Raw genomic sequence first — 25133 nt, forward strand, 5'->3', positions numbered from 1 at the left:
TTTTTTTATTTTCACTTTTATATGATTTTAAAATGTTGGCAAACTTCAAAAAAAAATCATGGCCGACAAATTGAGAGAACGGTTTTACCTTGTTATATTTTTATCATGGTCGCCCCTATGTTTATTTTTTTTTTAATTTTCAAAAATTTTTAAAATGGGATGTAGACGTAGAATATGCTATATTTTTATAAAAAGTTAATGAATATTAAACAAACAAAAGGAAAACTTTACCTACTAAGTATTAAAAGGATGCGCTATTCAAATAACGAAGAGTGTATATTTCTTAATTATTAATCCAGTCTTAAACTGTAAACATAAATCACATTTGCTTCATTGGTATTAATCTTTTAGTATTGAATATTTACAAAATTATAATAAGGCATATTACATATTACTTAACACGAAATATGCACCTCTGTAAAGCTAATTTTTTAAGCAAACTTTGGGTCGTTGAACACGAAAAATATACCAATGGCTTCAAAGAAGTGTTTTCTAGATTTTTTCGAAAAACGTCTTTTTAGTACTTTTTCAGTTATTCCTCAATATCTCATGAAACGACCAACAGTTCGAAAGGTATTGATGGGCTCTTTGATAAAATATATATATTTTGTGCAGATTGTGTTCCGTAACATCTATATTTCTCATCATATTTTCATTTACTGTAAAAAGAAAATGATTGAAATTTCAATTTTTCGATTTTGGTCGCTTGTAACACTAATAATAAGGACTGTAGGTCGCTTATGTTGATTGGATAATTTTTTCATGAGATATTGATGAATAGGTTCGAAATGTACCAAAAACACGTTTTTCGAAAAAATTACGAAAACGCTTGTTTGAAAAGAAAATTGGCTTGCAAAATATTTTTTTTCTTAAGCGATTAGCACAAAATTTGTAGAACAGTGTTATCGATATATTTGATGCTGGTCTTCAATTTCTCGTCATCCATTGTCCATAACCGTACGATATTTAGAACGCATTGACTAGTTGAACCTTCAAAACCAGCGTACCCTTATGTAGTTATCAATTAGTTATCGAAACTGCTTTTATTTCGATTAGGAAAAGGTAATTTTAAAATATCGAAGAAAATGCGGGACAAAGGCAGTACACTTGGAAAAAATCAGTACATTTTGGGGGTTTTCTGTTTTGAAAAACTACGCAGGACAGACCTTTAAATAACAGTACGGTCCTGCAAAAAACAGAACGGATGGTCACCGTAGGTATGGAAATATCCCTTTTCCCTAGCAGTAAACTTTTTAGTGTGGGCAACAATGATATGTCTTAAATAAGGCAGATCGGAATATGCGCTCTCTGGGAAGACAATACCTATAATTATTGTACCAAGGGTCTATGTTATTTAGTTTGACTATTGTCAATTAAATCTATTCTATGTCATTTATTTTGGAACGAATTTCCGTCATCCCTTGTCAAGTTTGGTTTGCAGACAAACCGGTTTCGGCGGTGTGCCATCTTCATTCGTGTCATTTTTTGTTCTCTATGCTTTGTATTGCATGCGCTCCACGTTTTTCGCTTTCAATCTCATAAATGGTTTATAGTGACTCTTTCTAAAATTTCAAAATCAACAACGGGCCCTCAGCTTAGATGAAAATGCTTCAGTTTAAGATAGACTTTAAGGCCGGCCACACTAGAACTTTCGTGTTGGCTTTGGCGTAAGCGTTAGTTTGAGAGAACGCACGTTAAAAGTGTGCTTGCTACAATGAACGCTTGGCAGCGAATGCTTGGGCCACTAAATTAACATACTAACGACAGATAAATTAATATTTCATATCAATAATTGCATTAAAAACGATATTTCTTGCCCGCACTTGATTAAAAACCCTGCTGAAGTCTAGAAAAAATAAGTCTGATGAGGAGATGTGGTGATCTCCGAAATAGCTGCTATACTTCTACCGCTTAGACTTTGTTGCTTTTTTATTTTTCCTAATAAACAATCGTGGTACAAAGCTCAATAAAAAATATTAAAATAAATATAGTTAAAAAAAAAACTAAAAAACACGCTTTTAAAGGTTGTTTATACTTATCTTTCCTCAAGTGGACTGTATGTGTGTACATATGTGTGTGTATGTGTGATAGGTTTAGGTACCTTATCCTGTTTGTTTTGTAAGTATGTATGTATGACAATATTATCTTAAATTCTAGTGGACTGTATAAATTTACTTATTTTAGAGCGGCGTAGTTATATGTTCATACTTTTATGAACATTCTGCCATTTTTACTTACTTATCAAGCAGTGCCACGATTTAAAAGCTGCTATAACAGCACAATGGTGCTATCATGCGAGATCTCGGAAACTAGAATCAATCTTGAAAAACTGAATGCAGATTCGAATTCAGCATATCAAATATAGTTAAGAATCGCTCTTATCTGCTCAGATCCAAAAGTTGACCTGAATTTGTAAACTTGTGTAATACAAGTTATATTAACAGTGGCACCCCGGATTAGAAGATATTCAAAGATTTCTATTTAGCCGACATAACCAGCGAGACTCAGTGGTGTAACATTTAAATTATTTTTCACAATCGGCTCCGCGATTGTATAATGCTCGTACAGCATCGAAATGATAATTTTCTACTGCTAAAAGAAGTGGCGTATTGCCAAATTCATCTTTGTAATTAATATCAGTACCGCGGTCAAGCAGTGGAAGATAGCGTTACATCATTTATTTTCAGCCATAGACGGGATTTGAAATCATGTCTGGAAAGTTCGTTGTCTCGCGCCTACGACTGGCGCCTTAGCCCGCTTGTATTAACACTAATAAGCCGAGTGCTCGAGTCGGAAAGTAAGTAGACGGTACGCATGCCAGACAGCGTAGTTGTCTCACTTGCTCTCACACAGGGGCTGTGTGAGGAAATTATTTAATCCTGGCGATCCTAATCAGGATAATGAGATAAATTTATGAAATTAGTATATTGTCGCTGATTCTTGATAAGTGTACAAAGTTTGAATTAAATCTGTCCGTTTAAAGTGGGTCAAAATCGAGTCCAAAGGAGTCGGTTACAAACATACAGGTGAAGCTAATAAAAGGGTGTTAAAATAAAATGTTAATAAGCCACAATAACATTGACAAATACATAGTTTAGGAAGAGCCTGCCTGAAACTATACAATAAAGCAAATAAGCAAATGGATGTATAGAATTGACAACAACAACCACGCTGTCAAGTTTAAATAGCTGCAGATCAGCTGAACTTGATAGTAGTTGGTTGAATAAGGAAAATGAATAAGCAAAAGAGGTTACGGAATGTACATAGCTTGGTTAACGCTTCTGACTTTGCTCATCGATTACGCAGGTTCGATCTCTGCTGAATTCTAGAAAAAAGAAGCTGCTATAACTTCTACCGCTTAGACTTTGTTGCTTTTTAAATTTTTCCTAATAAACAATCGTGGTACAAAGCTCAATAAAAAATATTAAAAAAAAGAAAAATATATTTTTCTATTGAATGAGTTTTCTTAAAATTTATGCACATTGGTATATAAATGTGCATATTAGAAAAAAGGGATTTTATTTATCGAAAATTCCCCTTCGCCCCTCCATAGCCCCGAAAATGTAAGTTTGCACCAAAAAACTTGTATACCATTAAAATTAAAAGAAATGCGGACCACGCCCACTTTTTCGTTTAGTTCTAGCTTAACGGGCCGTATCTGCACTTATGCCAAAAGAGTGAGTGTTGAGTTTTTCTTTACTTTACGAGGTGCATATTATATATGAAACCTCAAAAAACATTTTTTTTAATAAAATCCTGATTTGATTTATGACAAAGATTCTTGTAGCACTTACAGTATTGAAAAGTCTGTTTTGATGTCCGTTAAATCCGCCATGATGCAATACATTCGTGGGCACTAACGCTGTATCGGCACTTGCATATGTTGTGGTCTCAAATATGGGTTCATCTTTGTCGCGAGCACGATCAGTGTGTGACTCTTTATCTGTAGCGAAAACATTTTTTGACGCCTCTGCAAACTCAAATGTTCGGAGCTTTTGCTCCTTTGAAAATTCATTTTCATGAGTGTTAATTGCACGTAAAATTGTTGATTTTTGAAGGTGTTCTCTTTCCTTGTCAACAGTAAAAATAACGTTTCCAAATGTAGTCGATTTTATTGTTGTAGTTGCAATGCTTAAAGTTTTCTGCAATACGTTGACGGAATTTGCAGCAAAACTGGTGAACTGTGCGTCATTGTTCTCTATTTGAGCTTCCTTGCTCAGTTCCTGCTGCTGCCGCTGGTAACGTTCCTGTGCCACACTCACGTCGTGCAGGCAAATGCAATACAATATGAGACTAAATAATAGGAGTGTGCTCACTAGAAATATGATGGCACAGCGTAGGGATTTCCAGCGGAAACGATTCAGGTATGTCCGAAGGACTGGCGGATGCTTTCTAATCATGGCATCTTGTATGTCCAGATAATAGTTGCCGGTAAGCGGATACTTATGGCGACGCATTTGCATGTCTGAAAAGTTTACCGGCCTGGTGATCATATTAACGCGATATTTGCGGCGGCTGTCATCTGGCACTGTGTCCCTACCACTTGAGGTGTGGCTATTGTGGTTGTTACCATTACTTTTCGTGTGATGTTTGCTATCAATGTTACCATCCGAACTGCTGCGTAATGTGGACGATCGGGAATACCTACATCTTGAATTCTGGTCGATGCTGGATGTTGCAGTACTGGTTTTGTGCGGTTCATTAGACACTGTTCGAATGCTTGTATTCAGTCTGTGAGGGTATTTGGTCGGTTGCCGCCGTAGGCCCCCAACAATTCGGGTGCCGTGTCCACTGTTTGCAGTATCAAGTTTTGTTACTGTCGGTTCAGTGTTACAGTGATCATGTTTTATGCTGTTGGCCATGAAATAATCTGATTTAATTATTTCTGCCATATCTATGGTCATAGAAAACGCAATTTCATCACATGCAGTAGCCATTCTACCACTTCTTCTGGTGTTCATAATGCTTTAACTGATCTCCCGTTTTGAAACTGTGCCGGTTTTAAGCGAATTTGTGAAGAAGAGTCATCGAATGATAGTGCTCCGCAGAACGATGATGCCTAGAAAGAAAAGGTCAATGGTGAATTGGTAATGGAATAATTTGCCATCGATTACGAAAGCGAACGTATTTTCTGCATACGAACAATTCAGATACCTAATATCCGATTTTATAGTACATAATTGCCAATGTTCTTCAACGCTGCGTTCGAACGCACTTATCACTAGCTGCTCAAATACGAAGTTTCCCACTTGTCTATAGAACTTATTTAAGCGGAATGGAATTCATGGTACGTATGAATCATGATATGTACTTATGTATGTCGAGAAAAACTTTTGGATGTAAATTCCGATTTTTGCAGTAACTTTCTCATTCGTTGGCAGATTTATTAACAGCCTTATGCTGAATCACGAACGATAGGCAACACGAACGATTCGTCTTCAAAGTAATGCTTCAGAAATTAGTCCTGCGTCATAATTCTAGCCTGATGGCATGAGGCTTAATGCAATTCACATTACCAAAATAATTGTTTGTGGTGCTTTTAGAGTTGATGGGAAATACTATTTTTCTTAGAAACTTGCGTCGAAAAATAACAAATTAATCAGCTGTTCATAAAACTTGCAACTCCTTGCTGGTTTTGCGTTTTCGTACTTTCTTGCATATTTCTCTCGTTGGGAGTATATATTGGCTTACTCCCCGAAATTTGGTTACTGGCAAGTTACTGGATATTTTTTGCTGGAGAATACGAAAACACACCTTTTTGGTAGGTACTTTGCTAAAAAAGTATTAGGCTTTATTCACAAAAAATAAAGTTATTACGTTTTTAATACTTGTGTATTAAAAAAAAAGTTAATTTAGATCAGAGCTTCCAACACTTTTTCTCGTAGACCTCTTTCAAAATTTTACTGGTTTCGGTGGACCCCCGCTGATAAATTCCTAACATATTCCCAAAGCTCGTGAAGATTAGGTCTAAGGATGGAAATTTGCGTCGCAGCTGAGTTCCAAACCAGAATTCGGAGCGGCAAACTTAAAACTAGTACATTTTCCTGTGTTCAATTCATTTAAATAATGTGATTACACACTTGCAGAGCTCGTAACGCCATCAAAAACGTTCTCGCTCTGAGGAGTTATATTTTTAAGAGCACTCCGAGCGCTAATAATGTGTGATAGGGAACGCTCCACTACAGACTATGGGGTTATATCTCGGGGGTACCTTCGGACCGCCTGCCCCACGAGTTCAAACTTGTTTGTTGTGAGAGTCGAATTTTGATTTTCCATGGTCGTGCTTATTGCTTTTCAAAACAGTTGTGTTAAGTGAAAATTACCAAAGCTCTAATGGATTCATTTCAGGAAAGTACGTACTTTATTTAATAGGGACATGTTATTAAAAAAAATAACTCTTTGGATCGTTTAATCTTGATTCGCATTCAAAAGTATTTTTTGGGCGATTTTATATTGATATTTTATTTTTATGGTCATTATAAGTATGAGTAAAGTCGAGTTAAGCTAAGTTTTATATATCGGCATATTCTACAGACCTTCTACTTAATATATCTGTAAAAAATCTACCGCCTCTCTTCGCCCCTCTTTTAAATCATTACTTAAAAAATAAGCTATAGGAAATACTAATATTTGTTTTTTAAAATTTCGAAACTAACACAAGCAAGTATTTTTTCTGTTCTCAGGATATAATATGCGGTCATCAATAAGTATGACAAGGGAAACGTTATCCAATATGATTCAACAATGCTAACGTAAAACCAGTAAGAAAGTCTAAGCTCGGGCGGAGCCGAACATTAAATACCCGGCGCAAGTATTAAATATATGTTTTTCACCTTTCCGCAAGCTACCGCTACATGGTAAGCCGGCGTGTATCAATTTTGAGTAAGTTAGAGTCCTTAAATTTCGAAATATTAAAATTTCAAGCATTTCTGAAATTTATTGTTATATGAAAAGCGGCGTGATCATAAGTGGGCGGTGCCACGCCAATTTTCCAAAATTTAATCATAAACGTATTTCTTGGTAAAGAATTGTTGCAAGTGTCAATTTTGAATAAATTAGCTTTAGTATTTACTGATTTATCGAAGATTTCGTATTTCTCTAAATAATCCTTATATGGAATGTGGGCGTGGTTATGGTCCGATTTTAAAAATTTTGGGCCATTTGGTATGGTGTACCAAGACCAACAACCGTGCCTAGTTTGGAAGAAATCGGTGGAGCGGTTGCCAAGATATACACATATAACCATAAGTGGGCGTGGCTACGCCCATTTTTCAAAAATTTATAATATTCTTATTTTTCGTCTAAAAATTATAATAAATATCAATTTTGAGTTAATAATCTTCAGTAGTTACTAAAATATCGCAGTTTTCGTATTTCTGGAAATTACCGTTATATGGGAAGTAGGCGTGGTTATTGTCCGAATTTCCCCATTTTCAATACCATCCGTCATGCGCCCGAAAAAAGTACACGTACCCAGTTTCGTTAAGATATATTAGTTTTTACTCGAGTTATCGTGTGCACAGACGGGCGGACGGACGGACAGACAGTCACCGCTTAAACGATTTCTGTTTTCATCCTGATCATTTATGTATACATTTGTCTATATCTATCTCGATTCGTTTTGNTAAAAAGAAGGGAAAATGTAGTTTCCTGAACTAGGTATAAACCGAACCTTGTTTCGGTCACTTTTGGAGGGACAGTACTTGAATACTCCGATGAGGTCAAATACCTGGGGATCACGCTAGATAAGAGACTTAATTGGAACTCCCATCTTGACAGAACGGTTGCTAAATCCACACGAGCTATGTGGGCCTGCAGAAGACTTTTTGGTAGGAAATGGGGGTTGAGCTCAAAGCTGATTGAGTGACTCTACCGCATGATCGTTCGTGCGATTGTGTCTAATGCATCCATAGTGTTTACAATGAAACCCGCTGACGTACCTGACGAAAAATGTTAGCTTTTTGAGGTACTTAGGCGGGTTGGGTACTTAAAAGAACCCGCGAACATAATTACTGATGTAGTTACATCTTTTTGTTAACTTACATAAATACTTGAATAAGAACATTTAATGAAGTATACATAGTTTAAAACCAAAATCGTAGCATTATTTAAACAGATAAACAAGTAAAGAAAAACTTTATTAAAAAAATATTTGGTGCAATGGTATGTTATTGTTACAAGAATTAAACTGTTCAAAAAGTCAAAGTTGGACATATCGTTTTGTACCAAATTCAAAATGATATTGTTTGCCACTTATGTCTATTTAATAATTTTTAAGGTTTTTCAATCAATTAAAATGCAGTTCATTCCCTAACAAATACCATATCGATGGCTGAGTTCAAGATCGGCCTATCTCGGCAGCCGATTCGAAAACGCCCTATCTCAGAAAACTTTTCAAGAACGCCCTACTTCAGAATTTTATTGAAAAACAACCTATTTCAGAATTTTACTGAACAACATTCTATCTCAGAATTTTGTTGAAGAACGCCCTATCTTAGAATTCGGTTCAAAAACGCCCTATCCCAGACGAAAATACATTGAAAATAAACTGAGATAGGGCGTTTTTGAATCGGCAGCTGAGATAGGGCATTATTCAACCAAATTCTGAGGTAGGGTGTTTTTCAATCAAATTCTGAAGTTTCATATAATTTGTGTATAAGTTAACTAAATTCGACATTTCAAGCAGGTGGTAACTTTGTTCAAAATGTTTACCTGTTCAAAACTATTACCTTTTTAAAAGCATTTCTTTTGGCACCCATATGGCCATACATACATACTTCTCTCACCAGTTTCCCTTAATTCAAATTAAATTTTATTTTTTAAACAGGTGGCAACCCTCCTATAGTTAAGTTAAAAAACAAATCTTTTCAAAACGATTTCGATTAATACCCATTTTGAAAAAAGTACACGTACCCAGTTTCGTTAAGATATATTAGTTTTTACTCGAGTTATCGTGTGCACAGACGGGCGGACGGACGGACAGACAGTCACCGCTTAAACGATTTCTGTTTTCATCCTGATCATTTATGTATACATTTGTCTATATATATCTCGATTCGTTTTGCCTGTTACAAGCAACCGTTATGTGAACAAAGTTATAATACCCTTGTGCACAAGTGCGCTCGGGTATAAAAAGAAGGGAAAATGTAGTTTCCTGAACTAGGTATAAACCGAACCTTGTTTCGGTCACTTTTGGAGGGACAGTACTTGAATACTCCGATGAGGTCAAATATCTGGGGATCACGCTAGATAAGAGACTTAATTGGAACTCCCATCTTGACAGAACGGTTGCTAAATCCACACGAGCTATGTGGGCCTGCAGAAGACTTTTTGGTAGGAAATGGGGGTTGAGCTCAAAGCTGATTGAGTGACTCTACCGCATGATCGTTCGTGCGATTGTGTCTAATGCATCCATAGTGTTTACAATGAAACCCGCTGACGTACCTGACGAAAAATGTTAGCTTTTTGAGGTACTTAGGCGGGTTAGGTACTTAAAAGAACCCGCGAACATAATTACTGATGTAGTTACATCTTTTTGTTAACTTACATAAATACTTGAATAAGAACATTTAATGAAGTATACATAGTTTAAAACCAAAATCGTAGCATTATTTAAACAGATAAACAAGTAAAGAAAAACTTTATTAAAAAAATATTTGGTGCAATGGTATGTTATTGTTACAAGAATTAAACTGTTCAAAAAGTCAAAGTTGGACATATCGTTTTGTACCAAATTCAAAATGATATTGTTTGCCACTTATGTCTATTTAATAATTTTTAAGGTTTTTCAATCAATTAAAATGCAGTTCATTCCCTAACAAATACCATATCGATGGCTGAGTTCAAGATCGGCCTATCTCGGCAGCCGATTCGAAAACGCCCTATCTCAGAAAACTTTTCAAGAACGCCCTACTTCAGAATTTTATTGAAAAACAACCTATTTCAGAATTTTACTGAACAACATTCTATCTCAGAATTTTGTTGAAGAACGCCCTATCTTAGAATTCGGTTCAAAAACGCCCTATCCCAGACGAAAATACATTGAAAATAAACTGAGATAGGGCGTTTTTGAATCGGCAGCTGAGATAGGGCATTATTCAACCAAATTCTGAGGTAGGGTGTTTTTCAATCAAATTCTGAAGTTTCATATAATTTGTGTATAAGTTAACTAAATTCGACATTTCAAGCAGGTGGTAACTTTGTTCAAAATGTTTACCTGTTCAAAACTATTACCTTTTTAAAAGCATTTCTTTTGGCACCCATATGGCCATACATACATACTTCTCTCACCAGTTTCCCTTAATTCAAATTAAATTTTATTTTTTAAACAGGTGGCAACCCTCCTATAGTTAAGTTAAAAAACAAATCTTTTCAAAACGATTTCGATTAATACCCATTTTGAATAATTGATAAATTTTTTCAAATAATTTGAATATAGATAAGTTTTTAAAAGGTGGCAACTCTTTTCAAAAAAATAAATCCTTATTGCACATCTACAGCCCGAGACCATTAATTCGACACCTCACTTTTGAAAATCGAACGAATGGTATGGATTTGATGGTATTGATTATTGAAAATTTTGATTTTAATTATTCAACAGGTGGCAACTCTTTTCGAAAAAATAAAACCGGTTTGAACATCTACAGGCCAAGCGCTTTAATTTGGCACCCCATCTTTGAAAATCGAACGAACGGTGCAAATCTTTTACGCCGAACAAAAAATGCCTTCGCGTATTATTTATATTGATGGTAATTCGTCTGTCCAATTAACTGCATTGTTAGAACATTTTATTGAAGTCTTTAGGGTTCTATGGAATCGTTCTACCATCCTATTTGCTTGAGGAGGGTAGATCATGTCCTGGTTCTTATAGCGCCTAGAAGTTTGCAAAGTTCTCGAAAGAGAATGGACTTAAATTGAGTACATTGATCGGTTGTAATTAGAGTTGGTACACCAAACCTAGAAACATATTCCCTAACCAAACATTGAGCAACAGTTTTAGCTTCCATATCTTCTAAAGGATACGCTTCAGGCCATCTAGAGAAGCGATCAACAATTGACAAGATGTATCCCTTTGATGGTGGTAAAGGTCCGACCAAATCCACATGTATATGATTGAACCGACCTGTAGGTATTGGAATCATTTCCAACTGAGATTATATGTGTTTTGCAACTTTACATTTTTGGTATTTTAAACATTGCTTAGACCATTCATTTATATCCTTGTTCATTTGAGGCCAAAAATATAAACTAGTAATTTTCTTCCGAGTTGATCTAATCCCGTGTGGGAAAAATTATGAATCAAATGAACTGTGGAAGGAACATAAGGTCGGCATATGTTGGTAGATAAATCACACCAAAGAGACTTGTTATAGGAAAACTCCATTTGTCTCAATTGGTAGGAGGAATTTTCTGATTGACTAGCTCTTAAGTGTTTGAGTTGTTCATCGAGTCCTTGCTCTTCTGCCAAAATTTCAAAGTAAGTAATACCCAATTGAATAGAATCTATTCCTGATCTTGACATCGTATCAGACACAATATTATCAGTACCTTTTATGTATCGGATATCTGCAGTGAATTGCGAAATGAAATCTAATTGTCGGGCTTGTCTGGTGGAACGTTCTCTTTTTGTGAGAAGAGAGAGCAAAGAAATCTCGACTTTCAATTGAAAATATCTAATAGTCATATTCGTATTACTTAAATATAACAAGTAATTTTTAGCAAAAAAAAAGCAATTTCAATTCTCAAATAAAAAAAAAATATATATATATATATTTCATGATCCAATGATCGGATCTAAACCAGATGGGACCACCTCTGAGTCACTACCTTTCCGATGCAAAAAGGATTATCGAGATTTGTTGACGTGGTCCAAAGTTATGCGGTAACATACAAAAAAAAAACATATTCCGACGAACTGATAACCTCCTCCTTTTTTGAAAGTCGGTTAAAAAGAGATAAATTACAAACATATGGCGTTTTCCTTTTTATTAAAAAAATTTGCCTTCTTATATTTTAACATTTGCACTAGGTTGCTTTTTGTCCTACAAAATGGCTATATTAGCAGAAAGTATTGCACTTTTGGTTAGTCGGAGGGCAATATTTTAAGAAATGAACACGTAAAGCTGTGAAAAGGCTGCGGAAAACAAGGCAACATTATTTCGAGTAAAGAAAAAGCTAATCATTTATATGGACCAAGCCGGTCGTTTTTAAGGTTTTAATAATTAAACTATTAAATTGTATTTTGATGCCCATATATTCGAAACGTTGCCGTTTTTTGATGACCCTCTCACTCTCTGCACATGCCTGTCAGAGAGCAATAATTTTTTTTTTGTTTTTTGTTTTTTTTTTTAATCCTGTTTTTATTGCCATCTGTATTTTTACATTTAACAATTGTATTAGTTGTCACAAGGTAATACTTCAATAAAATTAATGGAGTGTGCCCATTGGCACAACCAATACTTTCGCGCAATCAACTTGTATACTCAACGAAGATCCTTTATGGATTTTCTCCTCAGCCGGGTGAAAACGTTTCGTTAGGATGTCATTTCTGTTATAAGTGGGTTAGGGTGGGTTTCCAGTCTTCAGATTGTAAGAGACAGGACAGCATGCTTTTTTATTTCTTCTGCAACGGTTAGGACTTTAAGATCACGATGCAGTTGCCCATTTGTGACATAATAAGGTGCATTACTATACTTCTCAGAGTTTTTGATTAGAATCTTTGAGTTATTTCTATGTTAGAGTTTGCTGCAGTTCCCCACAACTTAATTCCGTAAGTCCAGATCGGTTTTTTAATAGTAGAGTAGGGTAAGCCCGAGTGATATGGCACAATTCTTTTCTTTTCACAATATCTTCCAAAATAAACAAGATTTTGTTACAAAAATTAAATGGAAATTCAGTTTATTAAATTTCCGGGTGGGTATCCGGGTGAAATGGTGAACACTATAAGTCGAAAGGGCATACTACTTTTTTTTCAGAAGTTCATTCACACATTTGTTGCAGGTGTTGACGTAACACGTGCAACTATAGTGCGACAATTTTTTGCAGATCACACACTGTATCCAGTCATCTTTTTTAGAGGTTATATTGTAATCCTCACCACAACCAGCGCACAAATTTTCCTCGAAATCTTCCAATCCATCAGACTCGTCATCAAGGGGTACATTTTGTTCCTCCTCTGATGAACTGGACAAATCCAGGACTTGCTTTTTGTTCTTCGGTTTATGAATGGGCGTAATTTTTTTTTTTTTTTTTTTTTTCGCGCTTAATAGATTTTAGCAATTCCTGCGACCTGTTTTCCGGTATTGTCAACACCCGTGCTTTTTGTGCCCTTTCACTTTTTTTAGGCTTAGATACCGAAGGAACAGGACAGACATGATCTAGAGCTTTGCCGGGGGTGATATCAGAGGGCTCTGTGGCATGAAATAAAGGGTCGCCTACTTCCTGCAAGAATAAAATATATTTGGGTAGAAAATGGTAATAAAAACGTAAAATAATAAAGTAGATAGGAGCAGTTATTAAACATCTAAATATCTACCTGTGGTGGTGTCATATGCCGCGGAATCTCCATCTCTCTTTCTTCGCTCATTTGTATAAGAGCATATTCTGGAATTGCAGTTGGATTAAAGGGACAAATACCGGTTGTCACGAAACCCGATATTCCATTTTTTGATACCGCAGAATTTCCCCAGGCCTCGGAGAGTATGTTCCCAAATTCATATCCTCCAAGTTTGCGACTCAGATTATTGCGAATAAATAAATTACACGCAGCGTAATAGTATGACTTGAATGCTTTGAAAAAGGATCTGTCCAAAGGCTGGAGGAATTGAGTCGTATGAGGTGGCAAACAAAAGAGAACTATATCAATTTCCGCTGCAAAATCCAGCATTTCGACATTTGTACAATGGGAGGAATGTCCATCTAGTATAAGAAGTACTTTTGCCTCTGGTTTTCTTGGGAAAAAATGGTCTTTAAGCCAAAGAAAGAATATGTCTTTGGTGACATAAGCAAACTTTTCACCCATAAATATTACTGAACCTATTCGTCCATTCTGGTTTCATTCTCTTTCCTTTGAACACACAAGCGGGTGGCAAAAGGTACCCTCTGCATTGCAACAAGCTATATACGTTATTGTCTCACCCTTTTCTCCCGAAGTGATAGCTGCAATATTTTTCGATCCTCTTTGGGCGACAACAAGCTCTGGACAACTGGCAAACGGTCTCATCAACGTTGTAAATTTGGAGTGGTTTGCCCATTAGTCCACTGTCAGTCATAATATTTTCAAGCCGATCGAAATACTTGATGACTTCTTTTCGGTTCATGCTGGTTGCTCGAGGTTGCGAAACACCTTCAGATTTTCTAATGGAAAGATCTTGGTTTCGTTTTAAAAATCGTTGCAACCATTCGTCGCCGGCTGTCTTGGCTGTCTTATTAAATCGGTGTTCAACACCAAGCTTTTCAGCAATATCATATGCCATTTGACGTACCATCTGCCGGGTTGGAGCGAAGCCATGGCCTTGCAACTTTTTTATGTGCGCAACCATTTTTTGTTCGATTTCACCTCCCAAACAAATAGGTCCACCCAATGGCTTCTTATTACACGTTTGAGATTTAAGGTACCGGCAGATCGTTGAAGCAGGGACCTTGTACTCTTTTGCAGCCGCATTGATAGATGATTTATTTTTTTGTATTGCATCAATCGCAGTTTTTAAGTTTTCGTCGGACCACGAAGCCCTGTTCGAATTAGCTTTCCGTTTATAATAGCATACAATATCAAGTAATAATTAGTGTATATATTTACTATCGAAAGATATGAACAAATTGTAAAATATTTTTTTTATTAGATAGAAAAGGTTCGTAAAACGGGTGATATGGCAAATGAAAAAAAAAATATCATGCATGCCATATCGCCCGTAAGAAATTACACCATTTCGCCCGTTATGGCACAATTTACAAGCAACACTGACAAAAGCTAAACTTCTTGGAATTCGTTCCAATTTGCACGCGTGCTTTTTCTTTTATCTCTTACTAGTCTTTTCTATGCACAAACAATGTACGTAGGCTAAAAACTTACAAAATAATTCACATATAAAGAAATATAATATTTCTTAAAAAAGTAATATAAGCCGCACCTTTTTCTCCTATTTTCTTTATTGAAATTTGTCATTCGCACATATGTTATTTAAGTAGGCCTATCAGTTTTTCGAATTCACTGAATTTTCAAAATTTTGAAATTATGTACTTAATGTTCAATTTTTACTTTTTTTGTTATATTTTCGAATTTGTATTATTTTATGCATTGATAGATAATTTATTTTCTTGTATTGCATCAATCGCCGTTTTTAAGTTTTCGTCGGACCACGAAGCCCTGTTCGAATTAGCTACCCGTTTATAATAGCATACAATATCAAGTAATAATTAGTGTATATATTTACTATCGAAAGATATGAACAAATTGTAAAATATTTTTTTTATTAAATAGAAAAGGTTCGTAAAACGGGTGATATGGCAATTGAAAATAAAAATATGATGCATGCCATATCGCCCGGTAGAAATTACACCATTTCGCCCGTTATGGCACAATTTACGAGCAACACTGACAAAAGCTAAACTTCTTGGAATTCGTTCCAATTTGCACGCGTGGTTTTTCTTTTATCTCTTACTAGTCTTTTCTATGCACAAACAATGTACGTAGGCTAAAAACTTACAGAATAATTCACATATAAAGAAATATAATATTTCTTAAAAAAGTAATATAAGCCGCACCTTTTTCTCCTATTTCCTTTATTGAAATTTGTCATGCGCACTTATGTTATTTAAGTAGGCCTATCAGTTTTTCGAATTCACTGAATTTTCAAAATTTTGAAATTATGTACTTAATGTTCAATTTTTACTTTTTTTGTTATATTTTCGAATTTGTATTATTTTACGCAGTTGAAAGTCACAGCAAGTTTGAATATTTTCGCAGGTTCAGAAAACAGCGAAAGCTCCAAAATTTTGAATTTTATAACATTATTATATTTCTTGAGATTTCTTATTTTTATGATAATTTCCAAAATTTCAAAAACTATCGGAATCCGGGAGATTCTAGAAATTTTGGTAAAATGATAATATTTTGAAATGTACAAAATTATTGAGATTTTAGAAATTTTCTATATTTTCCAAAACTGAGAATTTTATTTATCCTAAAATCCATCCTAAAATGTAAAAATGTGAAACATCACAAACTATCGAAAAATTCTTATGTTTATGTACTTGTGTGTAAAAAATAGAAAATTCTTAGAATTCTAAAAGATATTAACATTTTTGAAAAATTCCAAAATTGTTCCACTTTTCTGGACTTTTCAAAATTTTGTATTGATATAACAAAGATTGAGATTTATAAATTTTGCGAAAACTTTGAAAACATCAACGGCCAAAAATTTTTTAATCTTGAAGAATTACGAAAATTTTTTAAATTTTCAAAAACGACGAAATATGAAAATGTTTCCAACATTCGAAAACTTTTAATTTCGTTTGATCAATTTCGTATATTCGACACTTTTACTTAGAAAAAATTTGTCAGAATCCCTACAATTCTCAAAATTTTTGAAAAATAAAAAATTTCTAGAAATCTAGTATTCATCATTATATTGAATTATTGGGATTTACTAAAATTTCTCAAATTCACAAAGTTTTGAAAGTTTAGAAAATTTTGGAATTCCACTCAAGTTATTAAAAAGGGGAAACTTCAAGAAATTGAAAAATAACAAAACTCTACAAATTTTAAATGTACACGATATATGTCCCATACAAATCTATTCCTCCCTACTGCTCCTATGAATTATAAAATTATTTAACAGAATGTTTATTACTCCACCAAGCAATATTATTGACCTAGACGATAAGCAGGTGCTGATGAAAAGGGTGTGATAAAGTGAGGTGGTCGAATTTCGACAACGGGGCGATACTAGTATCAATTAATGTGACATATGAGCGTATCTCCAGTAACAATGTCAATTTCACCATTACTTAAAATTTTCTCGAATGCAACTTGGCGATACTCAAAACAACAAATATTCAGTTTACGTTGAAGGAAATAACCATCATATGTACAACGAATTCTTTCATATTGAAGCTGAAAATGTCTATAAAAGGGATGCGAGCTCTCAATTATTCCCGAAATATTTTTCTCTTTTTTGTATTAGATCTTGCCTAAATGCTTCTATGGCTTCCTGCGTTGTGAAAAACTCTAATCACTAATACATTTTTTTTATAACCTTTTTCACAGCATTTTTTATACATATATATATATCGTCGTTTAAAGTACAAGACCGCGGAAAATAAATTTCAATCGAGGAGCACTCTGCGAAAACGCGTGTTTTTTGTGATTTTTTTTAGAAAAAATACGTAAGTAATACATTTCTGGCCCCGAATTGTTTCGTTTCTTGCGCGAAATAGGTACAACCCCACAAATTTAGCCACACGTTGCTAAAAGGCTTTTTTTTGTGCTTCTGGGTAAAAAACAAGCAAAAAGTGCTTAAAAATTCGGTAAACCCAACAACAAGGGTAACACGTCGGGTAATCGAATTGTTCTCACACATAACCACGAGGAAAATAGCCTAAATCCCAGGTAAGTGACCCAAACTCGGTTGAGGCAATTTCTTCTACCCTGTGGAGCAGGAGCAGCAGAGTTTCAAAGGGCACGGAGACCCCAGCGAGTTTCACCAACGTTCCAGCAACAGCAACTGCAACCACAAAGAGTGCCAACGTTCCAGCAAAAGTAGCAGTAACAATAATACCGCCAGGGCTCCGGCGGTAAGTGAGTAAGTGCAGTGAAAGTGAAAGTGAAGTGCAGTGAGGTTAAAAGTAGCACCGGCTGTATTGCCAGTTTTTCGAGGCGCAAGTGCTGAACGCCGGCACTAGGTGCCACACAGTCAGGCGTCAGTGCGCCTGGCTGCATGGCCCGTAACAAGGCCGATAGTTTTTAAGAGCGCCGGCTGTATTGCCATTAAGAAGGCGTAAGTGCTGAACGCCGGCCCAAGGTGCCATCAGTCAGGCGTTTAGTGCGAAACCAGGCGTCCACCAGAGGTCCACCGTGGGAGTAATAGTCCCCATCAAGGCCCCCACCAGTGGCCCAACGCGGGAGCAACAATCCTCATCAAGGCCCCCACCAGTGGTCCACCGCGGGAGCAAATTTCCAAAAAAAAAACCCACCAGTGGTCCACCGCGGGAGCAAATTTCCAAAAAAAAAACCCACCAGTGGTCCACCGCGGGAGCAAATTAAAAATCAAGCCCCCACCAGTGGTCCACCGCGGGAGCAACAAATCCAACTACAAGGCCCCCACCAAGTGGTCCAACGCGGGAGCTAAACACCACAACAAGGCTCTCACCAAGTGGCCCGCCGCGGGAGCAAGACCCCCACCAAGTAATCCACAGTAAGCGGCTAGATAAGGTAAGCCTTTCAATTTGCCTCGTATATTCGCGAAAAACGACTGGGAAAGGGGTGCGGAAATTGCAAAAGGTTGTGCGTGAGTACCATACACCCCTTCCATATATATATATATTTTTTTTTTAAATACGTACATATATTTCCAAAAATTAAACGGTCTCGGGCTACGCATAAACCGTTTTTCGCGAAAGTCGACCGGTAAAGTGGTGGAGGAATAGCGGGAATTCCTTTGGAATACGTATCCACACACCGTTGTTTTTTTTGATAGTGCAAAAAAGAAGTGCAGATACCAGGATTGGTACTCAACATACTTGATGTGCGGTGCATTGATGGGAGAGACGGCTCATAACCTGACATTCACTCAGCAAAGTAGTTCGACAGTTAATCCGATAAATCGCTAGATTGAACCCTCAGTCCGCTCTAGCATCCATTTACCTCCATGCGACACAGACATTTTTTACGGTGATTACATGTATTGGCCATCTTTCCGCGATTTGTTTACGGCAATTTACATTAACAATTCGCGTTTGACTCCGGTAGAGAAATTGTACCACTTGAATCAAAAGACCCTTGGTTAGGCGAAAGATATCGTAAAACAAGTAATTTTTAGCAAAAAACAAACCGACTTAAAAAAAAATATATATATCTATATATTTCATGATCCAATTATCGGATCTAAACCAAATTAGTATGGGACCACCTCTGAGACACTACCTTTCCGTTGCAAAAAGAATTATTGAAATCGGTTGACGTGGTGCAAAGTTATGCGGTAACATACATAAAAAAAAATAATAATATATTCCGACGAACTGATAACCTCCTCCTTTTTTGGAAGTCGGTTTAAAATCGCCTTCAACTAGCGACGGTTTCGCGACTGCTTGGCAAAATCTATCCGACCCCTATGAAAATAAGAGGATAATGGATAATAGCCAATTTAAAACGCTATTTAACCTACCATCGGTAACGAGCGAACGCGGCACGGAAATTAAAATCTTACAACGGGCAGTCAATAATTGTATATCCGTTTTAGAAATGTACGGGATTGATATTGAGAACTGGGATGCGATCTTTGTGTTCTTAGTATCGAGTCGGTTACCGGATACCACGCTGGCGTTGTGGGAACAAGGCATCGTGAGATAGGCGGAAATTCCAAAGTGGGAGGAATTAGACAGCTTTCTCACAAGTCGGTTCCAGACGTTAGAAACGGTGTCCGATATCCGAAGTGCGCGAGCAGTAAAGGCTTTACCTAATCGCCAACCCAAAACGACGTATGAGAGGAAGGTGTCGGCACACCACGCTCAGTTTTCGCAGCCCTCATGCAGATTATGACCCGAACAATCTCATGCACTAAAGGGCTGCCCCAAATATCGCAGCCCTCATGCTGATTATGACCCGAACAATCTCATGCACTAAAGGGCTGCCCCAAATATCTGGCAATGAAAGTTGAAGATCGCCTCAACTTGGTCAGAAACAGTGTGTCCAGATTGTTTAAAAAAAAGCGCAATTTCGGAAAAAAAATCGCCAATTTTTTTCTAATAAAATACATAAAATCGATTTAACAAATATTTTATTTTAAAAATGAGATCTTGTTATAATATAGTTTTGAATAACAAAAACGAATATAATACCTTCAGAGGGTAATAATAAATAACACAAATCACTTTTATAATAGAGATGTGCAAAGATTTTTTTTTTAATACGCATACTTTTAAAAAATATTTGTTTGAACACATTTTGCATTAGTACTGCGCAATTATTAAACTTATTGTAACTCATCCACACAATCCGCTTTTAAGCGCTCGGCGCTAAAAATAAAATAAAAACCTATAATAAGGCGAAATCAGCTATTTCTACAATTTGTTCAAAATCACCTATAGTGTATGAATCATTTACATTTCTGTTGTTGTCATATATTAAGCTATTCAACCTTGATAACATACTTTTGATATTAGAAACGTTTTGCAGCAGAAACTATTAGCTTTCATATAACACCTTATTCGAACTATTGAATTAAGGCATCCTCATCCTATTTCGAATCTTAGTTTTTGTTGAATTCGTTACGGAAAAAACGCGCTCAACAAAAGCATGTGAGTGCGGCAAGGATAAAAATATGAAGGCTACTTTACTTATATATCCAAACATTTTATTGCCTGTTGCGGTTTTCTCTCCGTAAGCAATTATCTAAAATTCTTCAGAGTCGGATGGAATGGTTCTGAAAAAAGCTATTCCATGGGAAAGTTAAAGATTTAAATATTCAGTTTCCGCTGCTTTTCTTTCCTTCAAAGTCAAATATGTAGTGAATTGGCAGGTCCCTGAAACTGGCCCTCTTGTGATTCACACACGTTCCTGGTGACAAACTCAAAGCTTTTTAAAAGTATTTAATTGACTAGGTAATGGTTTTAAAAGTTCTTCGATTAAGGTGATAAAAAATTTTTTACAGCTTTAAATATGCTTCTTAAGTCAAGTTTATCACGCAGTTCATTAGCCTCTTCTGTAAAATTATCGTGGAAAACTAAGTTTTATATATTTTTATACTTGGAAAAAATTTATTTGAATGGAAAAAATCGCCAAAAATCGTCAATGGCGATTTCCTAAATTTTTACTCACAAGTATCCAATAAAAAATCGCCAAATTGGCGCGAAATCGCCAAATTTGGATACTCTGGTCAGAAAACACAACTTGTGTATGACCTGCCTAGCGCATTCACAACTCGTTTAATTGTTGGAGCTGTCACCAGAGGTATTATTCGCGACGGGATTCTCAAGGAGTATATCGAGCTCAACCATATGTGCCCCGTGAGGAAAACAACGCAACAACCAGCACACGGGCCATATTACCTACCACATCACGCCGTGAAACCGGACAGCATAACGACGAAGGTTCGAGTGGTGTTTAACATGGCTTGTCCCACGTCAAATGGAGTCAGCTTAAATGACATACTATACCCCGGACCTATTCTGCAAGCGGATTTGGTTTGCTTACTTTTAAATTGGCGCTGTATTTAATGCAGACATTGAGAAGAGGTATAGGCAAATTATGCTCTATCAGGAGCATACCCCATTTCAAAGAATTCTTTTCAGAGAATCCCCGGACGAAGAACTCAAGGATCACGAACTTAAGACCGTGACGTTTGGAGTAACTGCGCTCCATATTTGGCAATAAGGACGCTACACCAGCTCGCAGATGATGTGAAAACGAGATTTCCACTGGCAGCAAAGATTTTGAAGCAGTATATGTATGTAGATGACGTCCTGGCTGGAGCCAACGATTGCACAACTGCGTTACAAATGCGAGATGAGCTAATTGAAGCTCTTAACACCGCCAGCTTCCCCCTAAGAAAGTGGACATCGAATTGTAAGAAGATTTTGACAGGACTACCTAAGGCGCACATATACAAGGAGAATTTCTTGGAGCTTGACGACATGAGTGAGACAAAAATATTGGGAATCCGTTGGAATGCGGTACATGACATGTTTCACTTCACCATACAGCTGATCCCCCGGAAGCAGGAGTATACCAAACAAGAGGTTTTATCCTGTGTAGCAAAATTGTTTGACCCATCTGGATGGCTCGTACCAATTGTAGTGGTAGCAAAGATCTTCATGCAGGAGATCTGGCTAACCAAAATAGACTGGGATGACAGTCTACCCCGAAATTTGCTGCTACGTTGGGAAACCTTTTTGAATAATTATGAGCATATTCAGAAGATAAAAATCCCCCGATCGACGCCATGGGACGAAGTAGAGTTCCATGGATTCTGCGATGCCTCCTAAAGGGCATACGCAGCCGCGTTATATATCAGGGTTCGCAAGTGCTCTTCAACTAATGCGCCCCACATAAACTTGCTGGTGGGTAAAACAAAAGTAGCACCCGGAAAAACGGTGTCTCTCCCCAGGTTAGAGCTCTGCAGAGCATTATTGCTGGCCGAACCAATTAATACTTTTATCTCACAGTTTGAAGTCACGCAGCCAGTAATGTACAATAGGACTAATTCCACGATCGTTCTCTCATGGCTCAGAAAACCAGCATGTCGCACAAATTGATGAACTGGTTGGATTATCCGGGTGGAATCATGTGGACTCTGCGGATAATCCAACGGATCTTGGCAGCCGAGGCGTATACCGCCAGGATCTACTTTCCAACACTCTGTGGTGGTATGGACCTAAGTGGTTGGAGCAAGATTCAGCTCCGTGGCCCCACCAAACCAAAAGAAATCCACTAGAAACCGACCTGGAGAAAAAAACTGTACGGGCTAACACGGCAGGTATCTCAGGGGAAATGAACATTCTGGAGCGGTTTTCAGACTTCTCGCGAGCCACGAGAGTGATTGCGCGAATTTTTCGATTTTTTATAACAACTCATCCGGTGCATAAGTTGGCCGCTAGTGACGAGACAGACGAAATAACCGCCGATGAAGCAAAGCACGTAAAATGTCGTCTCACCCTTATTATAAGACCTTATAACCTATGCTTAGAAGGCTGATTCCGCGGTAGTTGGCGCGAATGGTGGGGTCGCCCTTCTTGTGGATTGGTCAGAGCAAACTAAAATTTCAGTCATCGGGCATGTGTTCATCTGACCATATTCTGCGTACGAGCTGATGCATGCACCTCATCAGTTCCTCGCCGCCGTACTTGAATANCGTGAGATAGGCGGAAATTCCAAAGTGGGAGGAATTAGACAGCTTTCTCACAAGTCGGNAAGCTTCGGCGGCTTTGTTGTTTTTTAGCCGCGTAATCGCTATTCGTACTTCGTCATAGTCAGGCGGTGGGGCAGCCACTCCATCATCATCGATTGGGGACTCGGGTTCTTCTTCTCCAATTCTGGTAGAATTTTCGGGCGTTCTTCCTGTCGGGTCTTCTTATCGAAATACGTCTCGCTTCCTTTTTCAGTTCCCTATAACGGTCCCACACGGCTCGCGATGCGCGTGATCACAGCGTGGCCCTATAGGCGGCGTCTTTTTTCTCTGCGGTTTCTTGACATTCCTCATCGCACCAGTGGATTTTTCGGGCTCGCTGAAATCCGAGGACTTATTCGGCGGCGGTACTTAATGATCGGGAAATGTGGTTCCACTGCTCGCGTATGTCGGATTGTTGAAGAGTGCTCTCAGAGAGCAGGTGTGTGAGTCGTATGGCGAATAAATTGGTCGTCTGTTGTGATTGCAGCTTTTCGAGCTGAAACTTTTATATCATGCGTCAAAAAGTGCGATAGCGATCCGAAAATTGTCGCTTACTGGTAACAGAATCCTCCCTCCTGAAGTACAAAATATCGCAAAGAAGTGCATTTCAATGTACTTCGAGGTACGAAATACAAGAGCGAAAAAAAAGGACTGTACTTCCGAAAGAAGCACGGTTGGTCATATTATGCATACCCTCAAATCATAGTCTTTATACGTTTGCCGTGGTCGTCATCAAAAGAGAGGGTCTCATCCGAGGCTTGTTGGAATTTTTCATTGGGCGGGGTTTTAGCGTGGCGGGACCCAAACCCATCGCACGCGAAGTTTTACGCCTTCTCACTTAAGCTCGCTTCCAAACGGGTGTTTGGTTGCTACCCAGAGGATACGTGGATATAAATATCCGGACGTTGTGAGCTGCGATTTGAACCGTACGCACAAGAATCGCTTCTGGCCACTCCCAGGTGAATGGCAGTCAAAAGTTTTCCACTTCTGCGCACGGAACCATCCTTCTTCTTTCTAGTAATGCAAATAGATGTTTGGTTTCAAAAGTTACCAAAATGAAATAAAAGTTGCCAAGTTACCAAATAGTTTGAAAGTTACCAATTTTGCTAGAAAGGTACCAACTGTGGCAACCATGATCCGAATCTGCTAGGAACGATGTCGAAAAAATCGTTCCATGCGAATTGACCGGCTCTATTGTGCATATTAGTGTGTTCGATTATTCGCCTTTTTTTCGAAAGCGGTTTTCAAGTTATTCGAAAAATTGCAAATAAAAAAAGGGGTTCCCGATTTGGAAATTAAGAAAAAAAACCGGCTAAATCGGTTTATGCTTATTTTGGTATAAAGTCATGACCAAAAATTACGATAAAAGTATTAAAAGTAATGATTGCTTTTTTCTTTAGAAAAGAGCAAGGCAAAATAAGTTCAAAGTTTGTTTAAACGAAAAGTCAAAAAAATAAAAATCAATGGAAAGTTCACGTTTGGTTTTATTTTAACTAATTTTATATTTTATTGCATATTTTCGGACTTGAGTTGTGCCTCCGTAGCCAAGTTAGGGATGTCTGTGGGAAAAATACATCGATATATTTCTTTGCTTCGATGCATCGGAATGTATATCGATATTATTCGATACCTCGAAGGGCATACAATCGATTTGCATAGGTTTTTCAGATAATAGGGAATATGCATAAAAGCTAAGCAATTGCTTTTTCTTAAAACTTCACACCTTTGAAATTATTTGAACAAGTCGAGTAAAAGGTAAAAAATTTTAAGAAAAAGCTTTTGTTAGTTTTTATGCATACGGCCCATTATTTCACAATAAAATATGTTATTGGCAAAATTTAACAAAATTTTAAATTAATTACTGCAACTAAGCGAATAATGTGTCTGACGGAACTTTGTGGAGCCATTTCAATTATTTGGTAAGTCACTTATCTTGTTTACATAATTGAAAAACTGAAATAGCGGTTCAATGTACTAGATACATCAGTTCTCAATAAATATCGATAATTGGACTATTTATAAATCGAGCGG

The 25133-nt window shown here is 37.0% G+C and overlaps 1 protein-coding gene across 3 annotated transcripts in view; it reads right to left on the reverse strand.

Annotated features, from left to right (window-relative positions):
- LOC108360288 (uncharacterized) overlaps positions 1 to 25133 on the reverse strand; it is a 197371-nt gene that overhangs the window by 165958 nt on the left and 6280 nt on the right. For all 3 annotated transcript variants that reach the window (XM_017612505.1, XM_017612506.1, XM_017612507.1), the window contains one exon: positions 3795 to 5059. In XM_017612505.1, coding sequence (XP_017467994.1) covers positions 3795 to 4961 — 1167 coding nt within the window. In that variant the 5' untranslated portion in view covers positions 4962 to 5059. The remainder of the gene's footprint in view (positions 1 to 3794; positions 5060 to 25133) is intronic.

The sequence above is a fragment of the Rhagoletis zephyria genome, unplaced genomic scaffold, assembly GCF_001687245.7.
Source record: "Rhagoletis zephyria isolate East Lansing unplaced genomic scaffold, Rhagoletis_zephyria_1.1 Rzeph_scaffold_00554, whole genome shotgun sequence".
Lineage (NCBI taxonomy): Eukaryota > Metazoa > Arthropoda > Insecta > Diptera > Tephritidae > Rhagoletis > Rhagoletis zephyria.